This window comes from Poeciliopsis prolifica, unplaced genomic scaffold (assembly GCF_027474105.1).
Source record: "Poeciliopsis prolifica strain line A6 unplaced genomic scaffold, Auburn_PproV2 SCAFFOLD033, whole genome shotgun sequence".
NCBI lineage: Eukaryota > Metazoa > Chordata > Actinopteri > Cyprinodontiformes > Poeciliidae > Poeciliopsis > Poeciliopsis prolifica.
Genome location: NW_026562408.1, coordinates 3,913,675 through 3,927,209, shown reverse-complemented (window position 1 = coordinate 3,927,209; position 13,535 = coordinate 3,913,675). Strand labels below are relative to the sequence as shown.

General features: G+C 36.9%; 1 protein-coding gene across 1 annotated transcript in view; it reads left to right on the top strand.

Moving 5' to 3' along the window:
- Positions 1 to 425: 425 nt before the first annotated feature.
- Positions 426 to 13,535, top strand: part of LOC129373380 (actin-binding LIM protein 3-like) — a 39,135-nt gene continuing 26,025 nt past the window's right edge. Inside the window, exons 1-4 of the mRNA XM_055051260.1 lie at positions 426 to 861; positions 3,342 to 3,509; positions 10,634 to 10,817; positions 13,007 to 13,119. Of these exons, the coding sequence (XP_054907235.1) occupies positions 843 to 861; positions 3,342 to 3,509; positions 10,634 to 10,817; positions 13,007 to 13,119 (484 nt within the window). The 5' untranslated portion in view covers positions 426 to 842. The remainder of the gene's footprint in view (positions 862 to 3,341; positions 3,510 to 10,633; positions 10,818 to 13,006; positions 13,120 to 13,535) is intronic.

Genomic DNA, 13,535 nt, shown 5'->3' with positions numbered 1-13,535 from the left:
CACAGGATCTTTTTAGTGCAATAGTGCTAACACCCAAGTCCTTAATCATTAATCATTCACCAAGATGCAAGTTGTGGAGGAGAACAATAAATATTCTGGAGAAAAATGTTGGATTTAATCCAGTCTTTTTGTGGGTCCCCAAATATATAATTTCATTCAAGAAGAGCAAAATGGTTCTTTGCTGGAGTGCATCCACTGAAAGTCAGACTTCTGAGAAAACAAGTCAGAATTTTGAGATTAAATTCAGATTTCTTGTTTTTCAATGGCCACAATCCTCTTCCGTGCATATAAGTGTTGTACAAATTAAAATAAAATAACAGCACCGAGTTGACTTGCTTTGCATGGTTACAGTATGTTTTTCTGACGCGGTGCGGCGCTCTAGCACCGTGTGGACAGAGGATCTTCGCTGACCAGGCGCTCTGACTACTCCCGAGCATTGAAGCGAGTCACCATCCAGCACTGAGCCCGGATGCGGGAGCGCACGCTCGGCCACGCATGCGGTGGATCAGGCAAGCTGATCGGTCAGAGCGGGATGGACATCTCGGCTCAACCGAAAGCTGCTGGACGTTGTCCTTTTTGGGAGGCGCTGGAGCTGAGGGCGTGATGAGGAGCGAACCGTCAGTTTCCATTTAATTTGCTGTCTTTACGCAGGGTGGAGAGGTGCGCTCTGCCGCCTGTAATCCGCTTGGCGGGGAGGAGCAGGGAAAGCTCTCCACACTGAAGCAGAGTGAGAGGGGAGGGACAGCAGGTTAAGTCGGATACGGACCTACAGAGTTAAACAGCGTGCGGTCAGATGGACCGACTGTAGTTGGCAGGCAGGCTGCTGGGATTCCTCTGGCACGATGAGCGGACCAACAAAAGGTGAGCGATGTGTAATTTTCAGAAATATTTTTCTCTGGCTAATGTTAAAATATGCATTTTATGCCATGTAATGTTTAGAAACAGTTTCATTATTTGTGAGGAGTTTTGACAGATCACTAATATTTACTGAACTATATATTAGAGATCAGAAATGATTTGGCCCAATTAGCTGATTAGAGTTGAATTTATTAGGAAATCCTCAGTCTTGTAGTGAAAGTTGCTGTCAAGGGCCAGAGTTCGACTGACTGCTGCTCAGATGATTTGTTGTCCTCCTCCACAAATACTGTTGAAATTGCTGACAAGAAAGAAAACATCTATTGATACAATTATTAGCTTCAGGCTCATACAAGAAGCTCATTGCGTTGCTGCAGAAGCTGCAGTGACTCAGACTGAACAATCTGTTGACTGAATAACTGAGTTGCTCCGACCACAAGTCTGGCTTCATGGAAGCATCATGCTGCGGGGAGGCTTTTCAATAGAGAAGAAAGAAACTGCTCAGATTTGATGGAAATCGACAAAGAGCAGCATTTATCCTCATTAGAAGGATCTTAAAACTCAGGATCTGGTGAGGATTCAGTGGTTGAAATTCAAAAAATACTTTATTGATCCCAAAGGGAAATTAAATGTTTTTATAACTCATATTAATTAGGATTCTTCAAGCTGCTGCTTTGTCAGAAAAGCAGAGGGACCCAAACTGAAGGCCATCAAATCTACTGAAAACATTGGAGTTACGTTCCATCTGACTTCCCTGGCTCATATTATGATAGAGCGTATTGGTTTTCACTCCAGACTTTGCAGTCATGAAGTCAAAGGTCAGAGTCTTGTTGTCAAAAGATTCACAATTAACAGCCTTGTGTGACCCAGAAGCATCTGTACAGAAAGCAGTAGTGTTTCAACTGCATCCAGCATCCACACAAATCACAAAACAGTGAATCACCTCCACTGCACATTTATCAGTTCCAGAAACTAGAACATTTAAAACTACTAATAATACACGTATAAAAATACCACATTTCTTTTGCAGCCGATCACAGGTGGCTCATATCTTTCTCTGTCTGTTGTTCCAACTCTTGTGCTACCATCTGGCTGCACAACCAAAGCCAGCGTCTGTGATACACACCCACAGCCTCACACATTCTGGAGGAAACATTTTTGTCCTACTTTTTACCTTTTTTTCTTCCCCATCCTGTAAACATGCACACACCCACAGCTTGTGCTCTGTGTACCCCTTTCCTGCTGTCATCAGCTTAACCTGCCTGCATGTTGTGTTTACTGCAATTGCATAATGCAGCAGCATTAAGTGTAGTGGAATTGAATGGAGCTTAATTTCAATCTCAGACTGTTGCCCAGTGATTCATCCACTACTACAAGTATGTATCTTGAACTTTATGTGATATTGCAGTCACATGCTTTAAGATATTTCAATGAGATTTTCCAACAGGCCAACGCAAAAGTGGAAGTATTTAAACATTGGAGAAAAAAAAAAAACTTTTTGGGCAAAACAATATGCGTGACAGCAAAAATATCACTGCACATCTTCCTCATGAGCCATCATTTTGAAGCCTGGAGATCATGCTTTGGGAATGCGTTTCTTGAGGAGCGAAATAAGTACAAATCTGGAATAAAACCTGTTAGTCTGCAAAAGAATCGGGCAGAGATACACCTCCCCGGACTGCAACCCTAAACATACAACCAGGAAGTTTAAATCAAATCATAGTCAAGTACAAGAATGACAAAGTTAAAGTCCATACCTAAATCCAATATTGATTCAGAAGGACTGAAAAAACAATACAAATTTATTTGTTAAACATTTTTAAATCATGTCTCTATTTCCCTCTACTGTACAATTATGCCTTATTTTACATCAATTCATTAGATTTAATTAATTTGCTGCTTTCTCTTTAATTTGCTTTTACTTTACCTGGCAGAGACAGACATAACCTCTTATGTTGGCTTTAATTCTGACATGAAGAATGAACACTTTTCACCCCTGAATTTCTCTCCGTCAGGCTGCTACATGGTGATTAAAGCTTGTAAGTCTTGCTGATCTCCTGTTTACAGTAACAGACTTTTCGTTTGATACCTTTAGTTAAGAAGCCGATCACTAAGCTGTCTGTGCAAAACTGCAGGCAGCCATGCGCCGGATTATTTCATGACTGCTCGTCACACTGCAGATTTTGTTTTCTCTGTCATTTTGATGGCAGGTTTGTTAAGCCTCCTGAGCACCACACAATGCTCTTTACATTTATTTTATTCTTTGATTCTAATCCTTGCAGTTTAATCTTGAATATGAACCAAATGAGCTATTTCCTAATTTATTATCTACAGGTTTTGAAATCAAACAACTGCACCCTCTTCTACATTTCTTTATTGCACTTTGAGTTGTTTGAGATCAGTTAAACAAAGAAGAAAGGAGGAGCATGAAAAGTATGATAAGTTGCATGTTTTTACTCCTTCCCTCTCTTCCTATCTCCCTCCAGTTAAGTTCCAGTCAGGCCTCTATGGAGGAAACCACAACAGTAGCAGCTCTACTCTCTCCAGCAGAGAAAATTCACCAATCATGTGTGAGCGTTGTCGGGAGGCTTGTCGTGGAGAGGTGGTGCGTGTGAAAAACATGCACTTCCATGTTCACTGCTTCACCTGCCAAGGTAAAAAATCCTGATCTTCTGTACATATGTTGCTAAACTCACTGACTGGAAGGTTTCATACTTCCTTACTTTCTCTGTTGGACTGGTTCATGGATTTCCATTTGTAAAATCACACCCCAACTCAGTTTGCATGATTAAATATTAAATTATTGCCAGTACTCAGACAAGAAGGAACCACCATAATTAGATCCATATTAGTGTCTGTGCTCAATAAAATACAGTGCATGTCTGATACAACTATGCCAGAGTTAAAACTTGAAGCATCAAGAACCATAAAATGTACCTATTACAGGCCAAGGTTTCTGGTGTATATTCCAATAAAGTACAATAGGGTGAAAAACATTTTACATTTGATGTTTTTATTTATATCTAGAAAAGATTTTTGTAGAACTGAATGCAAGAATAATTTTATAAAACTAAGAATTCAAGTTATTCACAAGCAGAAAAAAAACTGTTGCACAAACCAAACCTGTTCCTTCATAACCTTTAATCAGAAGAGGATGATTCAGTCCGGATTTGATCAGCCGTGGTGCCGCCCCCTTAGGAAATGATGCTCTGGGTGCTGAGCCATATCAAAGAGCCTCTGGATGTATTCCAAAGCACTTCTTCTGAGAAACACATTGCCTCAACGATTACAGGCTGTTGTTGCACAATAAGTCAATTGAATAAGATCTAACAATTGAACTATCTTTCAAACTAGAATGTGCAAAAGTATCAATCTATTGTTACTACAAGAGTCATAATTATACAGAATATTAACTCAATGAGGTAAAATACTTGTGCACACTACACTTTCCAATTTTTGTTTCAAAAACCATGTATCATTTTCTTTACTCTTTACAATAATGTTCTTTATTTTCTGTGTCTATTGTATGAAACCCAAGTAAAATATATTAAAGCTTGTTGTAACATTGCAAAATGTGAAAAAATTCAAGGGGTATAAAATCTTTTGTTGTCATAAGACATTAATTCTTTATTTTCATTGCACTACCCACCAATGAAATCTCTTTTTCACAGTTACTGTAAAGGTTCTCAAAAGACTCATAAAAAAAAAAAAACATACAATTTGTGAGTATAATTGTATTTTTGTGTTTGTTTTTCCTTGGTTAAGTAATACAGATGGGGCCAAATGCAGTAAAAGAGGTCTGGAGTCAGCAGCCATCTTTGCAGTGCAGTCAGCAGGTTTTCACCCTGTAGTCAGACTCCAACCAGCTAACCTTCTTTCTAAAGGCTGGGACCTTCGCAGTCCCAATGCGTGCTGCAAGACAACACAGCTTTCTCCATTTGATCTGCAGCGAACATCGCCTCACTGCTCTCGGTTACAAAGCACCAAAGGGGGGAGCTTCTATTTTTACATAAAACACCAGATTTCATCTCAAGCAGCGTTGCACACTGGGGTTTTTAAAAAATAATCAGAGCTGAATATGATTCCTTTGGTTGTTTGCTTAGAGTAGGAATGGACTTGACTAATTGAGCGTTTGCTCAAAGAATGCACTTGTTCCTTGTGATAGAAAACAGAGCAGATTTTTTGACGGAAGTGGCTTTCTTTTGATATCAAAGTGTTTATCTTTATGGACACTTGATCTTGTAGAGTAAGCGTAATGACAACAGACTAATGGAGTCAGCTGATGAAATGGACAAGAATGAAATTTTCAATACACAAACGTCTGTTTTTGATCCTTCTTATTATATTTTTCTCTATTTTGTCTCTTTTTTTGTATTTCACATTTTCAGCTTTCGCTTTGGGTTTCAGTCACAATGCTTTTCTTTTTGCCGTAAACACCATGATTGTATTTTACACTATTTTGCCAACAAAGAGGGAGGAAATGGTGTTGAAATGGAATTTTAAAGGATTTACTGTTTCTGTTAATTTTGTGATTGAACTGTTTATTGGACAAATTCTGAACAGGCTCAAGCCGTCCTGACAGCTGCTGACTCCTCACTGATTTTATCTTTTTGCTCCACAGATTTTCTGTCAGATTTAGTGCTCTATAAATAAAGCTGATATGGTACAATATGGTAACTTAAAAACATAGCTTTACAGGGATGGCTTAGCAATTCTTTAGGTGGGGTTTTGTGAAGCTGCAATTAGTAGTCAGTATCCTACGTGCAAAAAACAGCTGTCTAAATACTAATGAGAAACGCCAGTTCAACTGCGTTTCATGGTTGGATAGGGTTTCAATCCCAGTTTGGGATCTTTCTGCATGTAGTTTGCATGTTGCCTGCATAGCTTCTCTGGGTACTCCAGGTCTCCACCCACCGAACAAAAACATCACTTTAGGTTTATTGTTACCTCTAGTTGCAAAGCAACGTACTGTATGTTCAGTGAAATCTAAACGGTACCTCTTTTTCCATGGTTGATCAACTAAAAATGTTAAATTGATCCTAAAGATTACTAAATCTGTTTAGGATTCTTCATTCATTCATTCATTCATTCATTCATTCATTCATTCATTCATTCATTCACATAATGCGAATTGACTAGAGGGCATAACATATTCTATTCTGCGTTGATGTTGCTAGTAAAGGAAGAGAGAGTGACAGGAAGGCTGACGTGTGTTAGATGAACAGATCAATAACCTCATTGATACCTCCCTTGGGTCCTTCTGTCTGATTCCTTTACTTTGCTGTCTGCTTCTCTTTCACATCACATTTGATGCCCTTTTACCATTCTGATCACTTTAATCTCTCCCCTGACTCCCATCCTCCTTTTCTTTTATGTTCCACTTGTACCTCATCCTCATGTCTGCAATAATCCTGTCTTCTTCTGAGCAGTTATTCTGATAACTGCTCAGATTTCTACTGTGTCTAGGAGTTGTTTTGTAGTGCAAATATGGCTTTAGGATCAATGAGAAGATGGAATCCCGCCCCAGTATTAAAGCTGCAAATCACCTGCATTGTAAGAAAAAGATAAATCAAATACGTATTTTTCTCAAGTTTGTTCAAAATATTACCAATTTTTAGCACAAAAATACCTTTTTATATGAATGTTTTCTAAGCCATACTGACAAAGAAGAGACTCCAAGAGTAAACTGCAAGGCATCGACTGTTTGAGTCAGCCCTGTTTTGCACAATGTTTGTGTACAGTTTTATTTTTATCTTGATAATCAGTGAGATAAAATTAGAGAGACTAAACATTTATTATCAGTAATTTAGGATTTCTTAAGTTTGCCAGACAGATTTTCTATCACATTTCGTTCATTTATGACTCAAATTATGTAGGTGAGATCACCAAAACATGGACATATTTTAAAATTTTGAGATAGGGTTTTATAAATCTCATTAACGTTATCCTATGATCATTGTTGCAGCCATATTTGCAACAGGTTTTGCTAGAAAATGTCCACTCTGTTTTGTTTTATAATTTTTTAAATAACTCCTGTGAATCCTGCGGAGCTGATTTTCCGCCTCAGCCAATGCGTTCTGGTGATAAGCCAATGAAATTGATTTACTGTCTTCGAAATCAGTTTTGCATTGACCTAACTGAGGCACTTATGTCAAATAAGATAATCTTTACTGGTAACAAATACCAAAGTATTCAGATATTTTACTGTGAAATAAAAACATCAGCGAGAAAACGACATTTTTAACTAAAGGGAAAACAGGAAAACATACAGAAAGATTCTTAGACCATTGGGTCTAATGATATATAGAGTTACTTGAATTTAGTAATCCTGAATAGTAACACATCTGAGGCTGATTCACAAGTCAGATGATATTCAGTTTCGGAGGGTCAGTCGTTAGTTATCAGAGTTTTTCATTAACAAATGGATTTTAGTGGGTGAGGGCCAGTCTGCACAAGAAAACCAAATATAACAGAAATCCCTCCAGAGAGGCCAAGTCTAAACAGTTCCTCCTTCTCCAACCACCCCCATGTTCTGCACATTTTAATCATTTTCCACTTAGACAATGATGTGTGAAAGCTTTAAGCCGGATGATGAATGATGATGTGGATTTAGCCTCAATTCTCAAGTGAGCATTGACAGCAGCAGGAGGAAATAGACCTTATAGTTTACTTAGTACATTTGTTTACATCAGGTTGAATAAAAATACATAATCATGCATTATGTTTGAAATCCACTGAAGCTGGAACTGTTAACTTTCTTGCATGTCATGCGTGTCTCGTGGTGAGACAGTATATGACTTGTTTTATGCACAAGAGCATGAAATATTGTTTTAGTAGCTGCAGAAGCTTCAGTCCCAAGCAAGCAAATAAAGGTCAGACTGGCATTTCAAAGTCTGTGGAAACAGGTGTGCTATGTTTGGGATGTTGTCCCAGTTTTTACTGCCGGTTAAAAACATTTGATATGAAAGTATGTAGCATATGAAGATCAATAAGTTTATTTTAGATTAAATTGCACAACTAAATATTGAGTAAACGATCAGGCTGAAGTTACAAAATGTTCTATACAAGTGACTCATATTTTCAAATATAAATAAGTTCAGATAGAATTATCTTTTTGATCGTCAGTAATTTAACTCTTGTAACTCTTTTTGAAGTTATTTTATGAAGTTATTTTTATGAAGTTATCTTAATGTGACTCCCTGGTGATTGTCCCAGAACTTATTGGAAATAGCCACAATAGAGATGTATTTTGACAGTTAAAAGAAAGCATTGAAAATTAACGCTAGTGAAGGACATGAGTGTACAATGCATGGTTATACAAAGTTTTTTTTTTTCTTTTTTAAATGTGTTTATGGTAACGTAACCCATGGCCAATCTCAATGCGTAAACACAGTTAAACTTAGCATTTGCATAAAATTTAATGGTTTTTCAACTGGTTTTTAGGGTTATTACTCCTAAAAACTCTATTTTTCAGGAGTAATAATCCTTCAGAAAATGAGGGACGTGCCATAGCCCGGAATAAAGAGCCATTATGTTTCTTAACTTTTATTTGTAGCTTTAAGTAATTATATTTTATTTGAATATGTTCTATTGTCGCTCTGTCGTTCTATACAAGTTTTTACATTCCCGTTTTGCATGCAGTCTTATTGATTTTTATGCCTTAATCATCTGAACTTCAATATGGTGTAAAAGTTTTGTTCTAATAAAGTTTCCTTGAGGCAAATCTATACAAATTCAGATACATTGTGACTGTTACTCAAGTCTCTTTGGCTTTTACATATCTCAGCTTACGAAGCCATTAAATGTTTTTATTAGGGCTGTGAAACTATTTCTATTTAATATATGTTCTATAATTGTTTTGGCCCCAGGCTTCACTCGATCTACACTGAACCCACTCGGCTTTACTGTGCAGTATTTCTCCTACTCCGTCTCAGCCTCTTGACACTCCGGCTTGGATCAGCTCAGATCCATTCACTCCACTGGGTTTAGAGCACATTAGCTTAATTACAGAGTGGACACTCAATTCACTGCCAGACATCTTGATCCGTTGGCTGCCTTTCAGATGTCTAACCTATAGTTTAATTCAGGTCGTATCATCGTCCTGCTGTTTATACTGATGCATAGGCCTTAATTTCCTGTGCCTGCATGCTGATGATTATGTTACTCTGACAGATAAATGGTGTGCTGACTTCTGCAGAGCTCAAGGGGAAAACGATGATAGAGATTTTGTTCATTCACATTATGATTACTGTTGAATTAATATGCATAAAAGTAATGCAAAGCGTCGGGAAAAATATGAATACCAAGTTTTTCCTCATTTTATCGTGTTCCATTCAATAATTTCAGTTTTTTTATTTGCATTTCATGAAATAGCTAAACACAAAGCAGAGCGTAGTTGTGAAGTGGAAAGAAATGAATGTAAAACTTTTTAAAAATCTGAAAACAGTGGCATACATTTATAATGAGGTTGTATTAGAAATGGTATACACCACAAACCACTGGCTTTTATAGAATAATACCAAGAATGTCTGAAAAAAATTAATATAAACTCCCATTTGGAAGTTATCATAGTTTTTGGAGGGGCCACAGCTAATATGTGGAAAAGTATATTCTCATTAAATGAAGCCAAATGGATCTTTTCAGTATACATTTGAAAAACTGTCTGATAGAAAACATCCAAAGATTTAATATATCCTGCCTATCCTTGTTTTTTTTTTTTTTTAACACATCCCATCATGGTCTATGGCGGTGGCATCATCATGCTGTGTGAATGCTTTACTTTAACAGGGACAGAAAGCACATTTAAAGTTGATGGGGAAGATGAATGGTGTGAAACATTGGGAAATAGTCATAGCAACCTGTTAGAGACTGCATATTTTTCGACAGAAAAGTTGCATCAACCATTAACCTTTTTGGATGTACAAAGCTGGTAGAAATATATTTTGGTGCAAAGATGAGTGCAGATCAAATACTGTTTGTCTTTCACATAAAATCCAAATAAAATACATACAATTTTTGGCTGCATCATGAAAGAATGTGAAAAAATCCAAGTGATATGAAGACTGTGAATATGTAGTTTCCATAAAATACAGCTAATTTCAGGAGATGGGCTAAGCTCCCTCTGACTTGACCACATATTGGTTTGGATCAATTTAAACTGCTTAACCATCCAGCAGACCTGATGCATTCCCAATGTTAGCACAACTGGACCAGAAACAATCATTTGGCTGAGGGATCCTGTTTTTGCTAAATAAAAGTGATAAATCATGCTGTCACTAGACAGTAAACACACAGTGTGCACTTTCCTTTTAAACTGTCACACAACGCTGCCTGCACTAATGCATATAAAATGTATGTACTTTTTGTAAACACAATCTGGCTGTTATGGTGGTCACATTTTATATGAAATGCTAAAAGTGGACATCTTCTGGAGTTTTTGTCATTTCTGCCTGTTGATCACCTAATCCTGCATATGGAGCCAGTCAGCGTTTTTTAGGTTATTACACATTAAATGACAATCTCACAATCTAAAGTGTATAAAATGTTTTAATCTTTCCAGTCTCCTATGACAACCAGAGTATATATTTTTTGTTTTAGATCAGATGGACGGGAAAAGAGGAAGAACAGATCAGATCAACATTATTGCTTATTCACTGTAAAACTGATGCTTTTAGATCAAATAATTTACAAAAATGTTGATTTTTAAATTCCTCTATGACAAGACATGTTTCTGGAAAGTAAAACAAACCACTGGAGTTTTGTGTTTTTGTTTGGCCAGTGTGTGGCTGTGACTTGGTGCGCTCTGGTTTCTTCCATCATTCTGGTGAGTACATCTGTACTGAGGACTACCAGCGCCTGTATGGGACCCAGTGTGACAGCTGTGACCAGTACATCACCGGAGAGGTGGTCTCTGCCATGGGGAGGACGTATCACCCACGCTGTTTTGTCTGCAGTGTCTGCAGGTAGGACCAAGCTACTGTTTTACAAAGCCTTTCCACGTTGAAAAAAAGTATAATATTGTCTGACAAAACCTAGTCTTATCTTACAAAGCACCACTTTAAAGAAATGCAACAGCAAAGATATGAAAAAAAATCATGACATCAAGAATTTTCATTTTACTTGGTGAAGTGAAATGTTGCTAAACACATATTTGTGCATTTCCTAGAGCTGTTACCTAATCAGATAAACTCCTAATGTCATGTGCAACTTGTTAGTATGAAAACAACAGAAACGAATGAGTAAAGAGGACAACAGTGTGAAAAGATGCTTTTAAATCTATCTTTATGCACTGGGTTATGTTGTAAAAGTAAATTAAATTAAAACTTTCTGCTGTGAAAAAGTAACTGCTGACATTTTTATCCCTGCTTTAACTGCGATTTTCAAAACAAATCATCTACTCATTAAAAACCGTCTTACTGTTTCTCACTGTCAGCAACAGTAAGCAACAACCACAACCAGGTTTTTAAAGTAGTTTTCAAAGTAATTGAAAATAAAATGTATTTTTGTTATAAAAATTAGATCAAGGAGAAAGATAATACCACACTTATAAAATTAAATTTCTGTAATCATTTGGTTCTTACTAACATCAGGCTGATAACTGAGATAGCTTAACTAAGTTTTTTTAACACCTAAATCCTCATTAGATCATATTATAAACTGACTAAACATTTCATTTCAAATTATTTTATTGAGCAAAAAAAAAAACAAACAAAAAAAATAACTGTCCAAATCAGGCTGTAATAACATTATTCCCCTGGGTCAGAAACCCAAACTGGGGTTTTCCTGCATGGAGTTTGCATTGTGAAATCCTTCCACACCCCAAATAACATCTGTCAGGTTAATTGGTGTAAATTTTTCTTAGGTGCGTGTGTGTGCATTGTTTTTTTGTCCTCTGTGTCTTTGTGTTGCCGTGTGATTGGCAAACTATCTCGGATGAAAGCTGGCTCTCCCCCAACGACCGCTGGAAATACCAGCCCCCCTGCGAACGTCCAAGGACAAGTTGATACAATTGATGGATGGATGAAACTAGCCAAACAAACCCCAAAAAACAAATATATAACTGACAGTCACATGATGGTCGGCTGCTGCTTTGTTTCGTAATGAGCTGGATGACTTGCTATTGATGAAACTACATAGTGCTCCAGAAAATCTGATGGAGAAACTGCAGTACTGCACTTTTGCAGCTGCAAAAATCCTAAGCGCATCAGCAAGTCCACTTATGAGGCTCAAAAGAAGAGACAAAAACTCAAAGTAAAGGTTTTCGAGTGGCCCTGCCTAGGTGGTCTTTCTTGGTTTTAAACAATTGAGATAATGTGGTGCCACCTTAAACGTCTAATTCAGACTCAACTTAAGTGTTACTTAATTAAATCAATTCTGCAAAGAAATTCTGTGACTTGAAGAAGCCCTAGAAAGCTACGATTAACATTTAATGGCAGCTCAAGATGTTAAGAGTGTGAATCGTTAACGATTTACTGTTTTTTTTTAGTTCACATTGATTTGCATTCATTTTTTTGCCTTATATTTGCTTTATCAAAATTAGTTTGAAAACCTGAAACTTATTGTATTTCATTCTATAAAGAGTGGATTAGTTTTTAGCCGCTTTGTGTCATTGCTGTATTGATGCAACGGGTGAGAATCTGAACACACTTTTAATGTTTTTGTGTATGATTCAATTATGTGTCTCCATTTTTGCTTAACGTATGACCAACTATTAAAGTTTAAGTGATGCTACGGCCAAGTTCTGTCTGTTCTGCAACAGATCTTAGACATTTCTGTTTTTATTGCCCCTGTGTCTTAACTTCTTTAAAAAGACAGTTCATTTGTATGGATGTTTTATAAACTTTTATTATGAATTTATCTTCAAATTTTGCCACTAAAATTAAACTTGTTTGCCAAAACACAGCATTTAGCTAAATAAATGATTTCATCTGTTATTAATCATTGATTTGATTTGAATTAGCACATAAAACACCATACCTTGGTTTTTGAATGATTATTGCTAAATGGATGCAAGTTTTGTGCTTGGGTTGAATGCTACTTAATTTTCTGTGTGTGTGTGTGTGTGTGTGTGTGTGTGTGTGTGTGTGTGTGTGTGTGTGTGTGTGTGTGTGTGTGTGTGTGTGTGTGTGTGTGTGTGTGTGTGTGTTCTCAGGCGTCCATTCCCAATTGGAGACAGAGTGACCTTCTGTGGGAAAAAGTGTGTGTGTCAGCAGTGCTCACACTCTCTGAAAAAGGACAAGCCTGTTAAGATTCTTGGACCGAGCTGTAAGAAGCAAACATGCACCCATAAACATTTATCTGTTATACTCATAGATTTAATGTGAGAATTTGACACAGTGGAAATGAATAACTATAAAAAGCAGAAGAATTAAAGCAAAACAAAACAATAGTCAAGCTATTGGCTCATATTTTAAAACAATGGAATAATAAAATGCTGTTTGGCTCTCATTAAATTATTTTTTGGCATCTTATGCCAAACAGTAAAGTTCTTTAGGACAATTGTCGCCTTTTCTAGTTCAATAAATTGAGAAAAAATAATCCTAATAACTACTTGTGTTTGTGCAGTTTTTATTGTATTTTTCTTGGTTACTTGTTTCTGGCCCTAGTTGAGTTATTTCTACATATATATAGAAAATAATAGCCACAGAATTTTAAAGACAGTATGAAGCACCTGTGAAGTT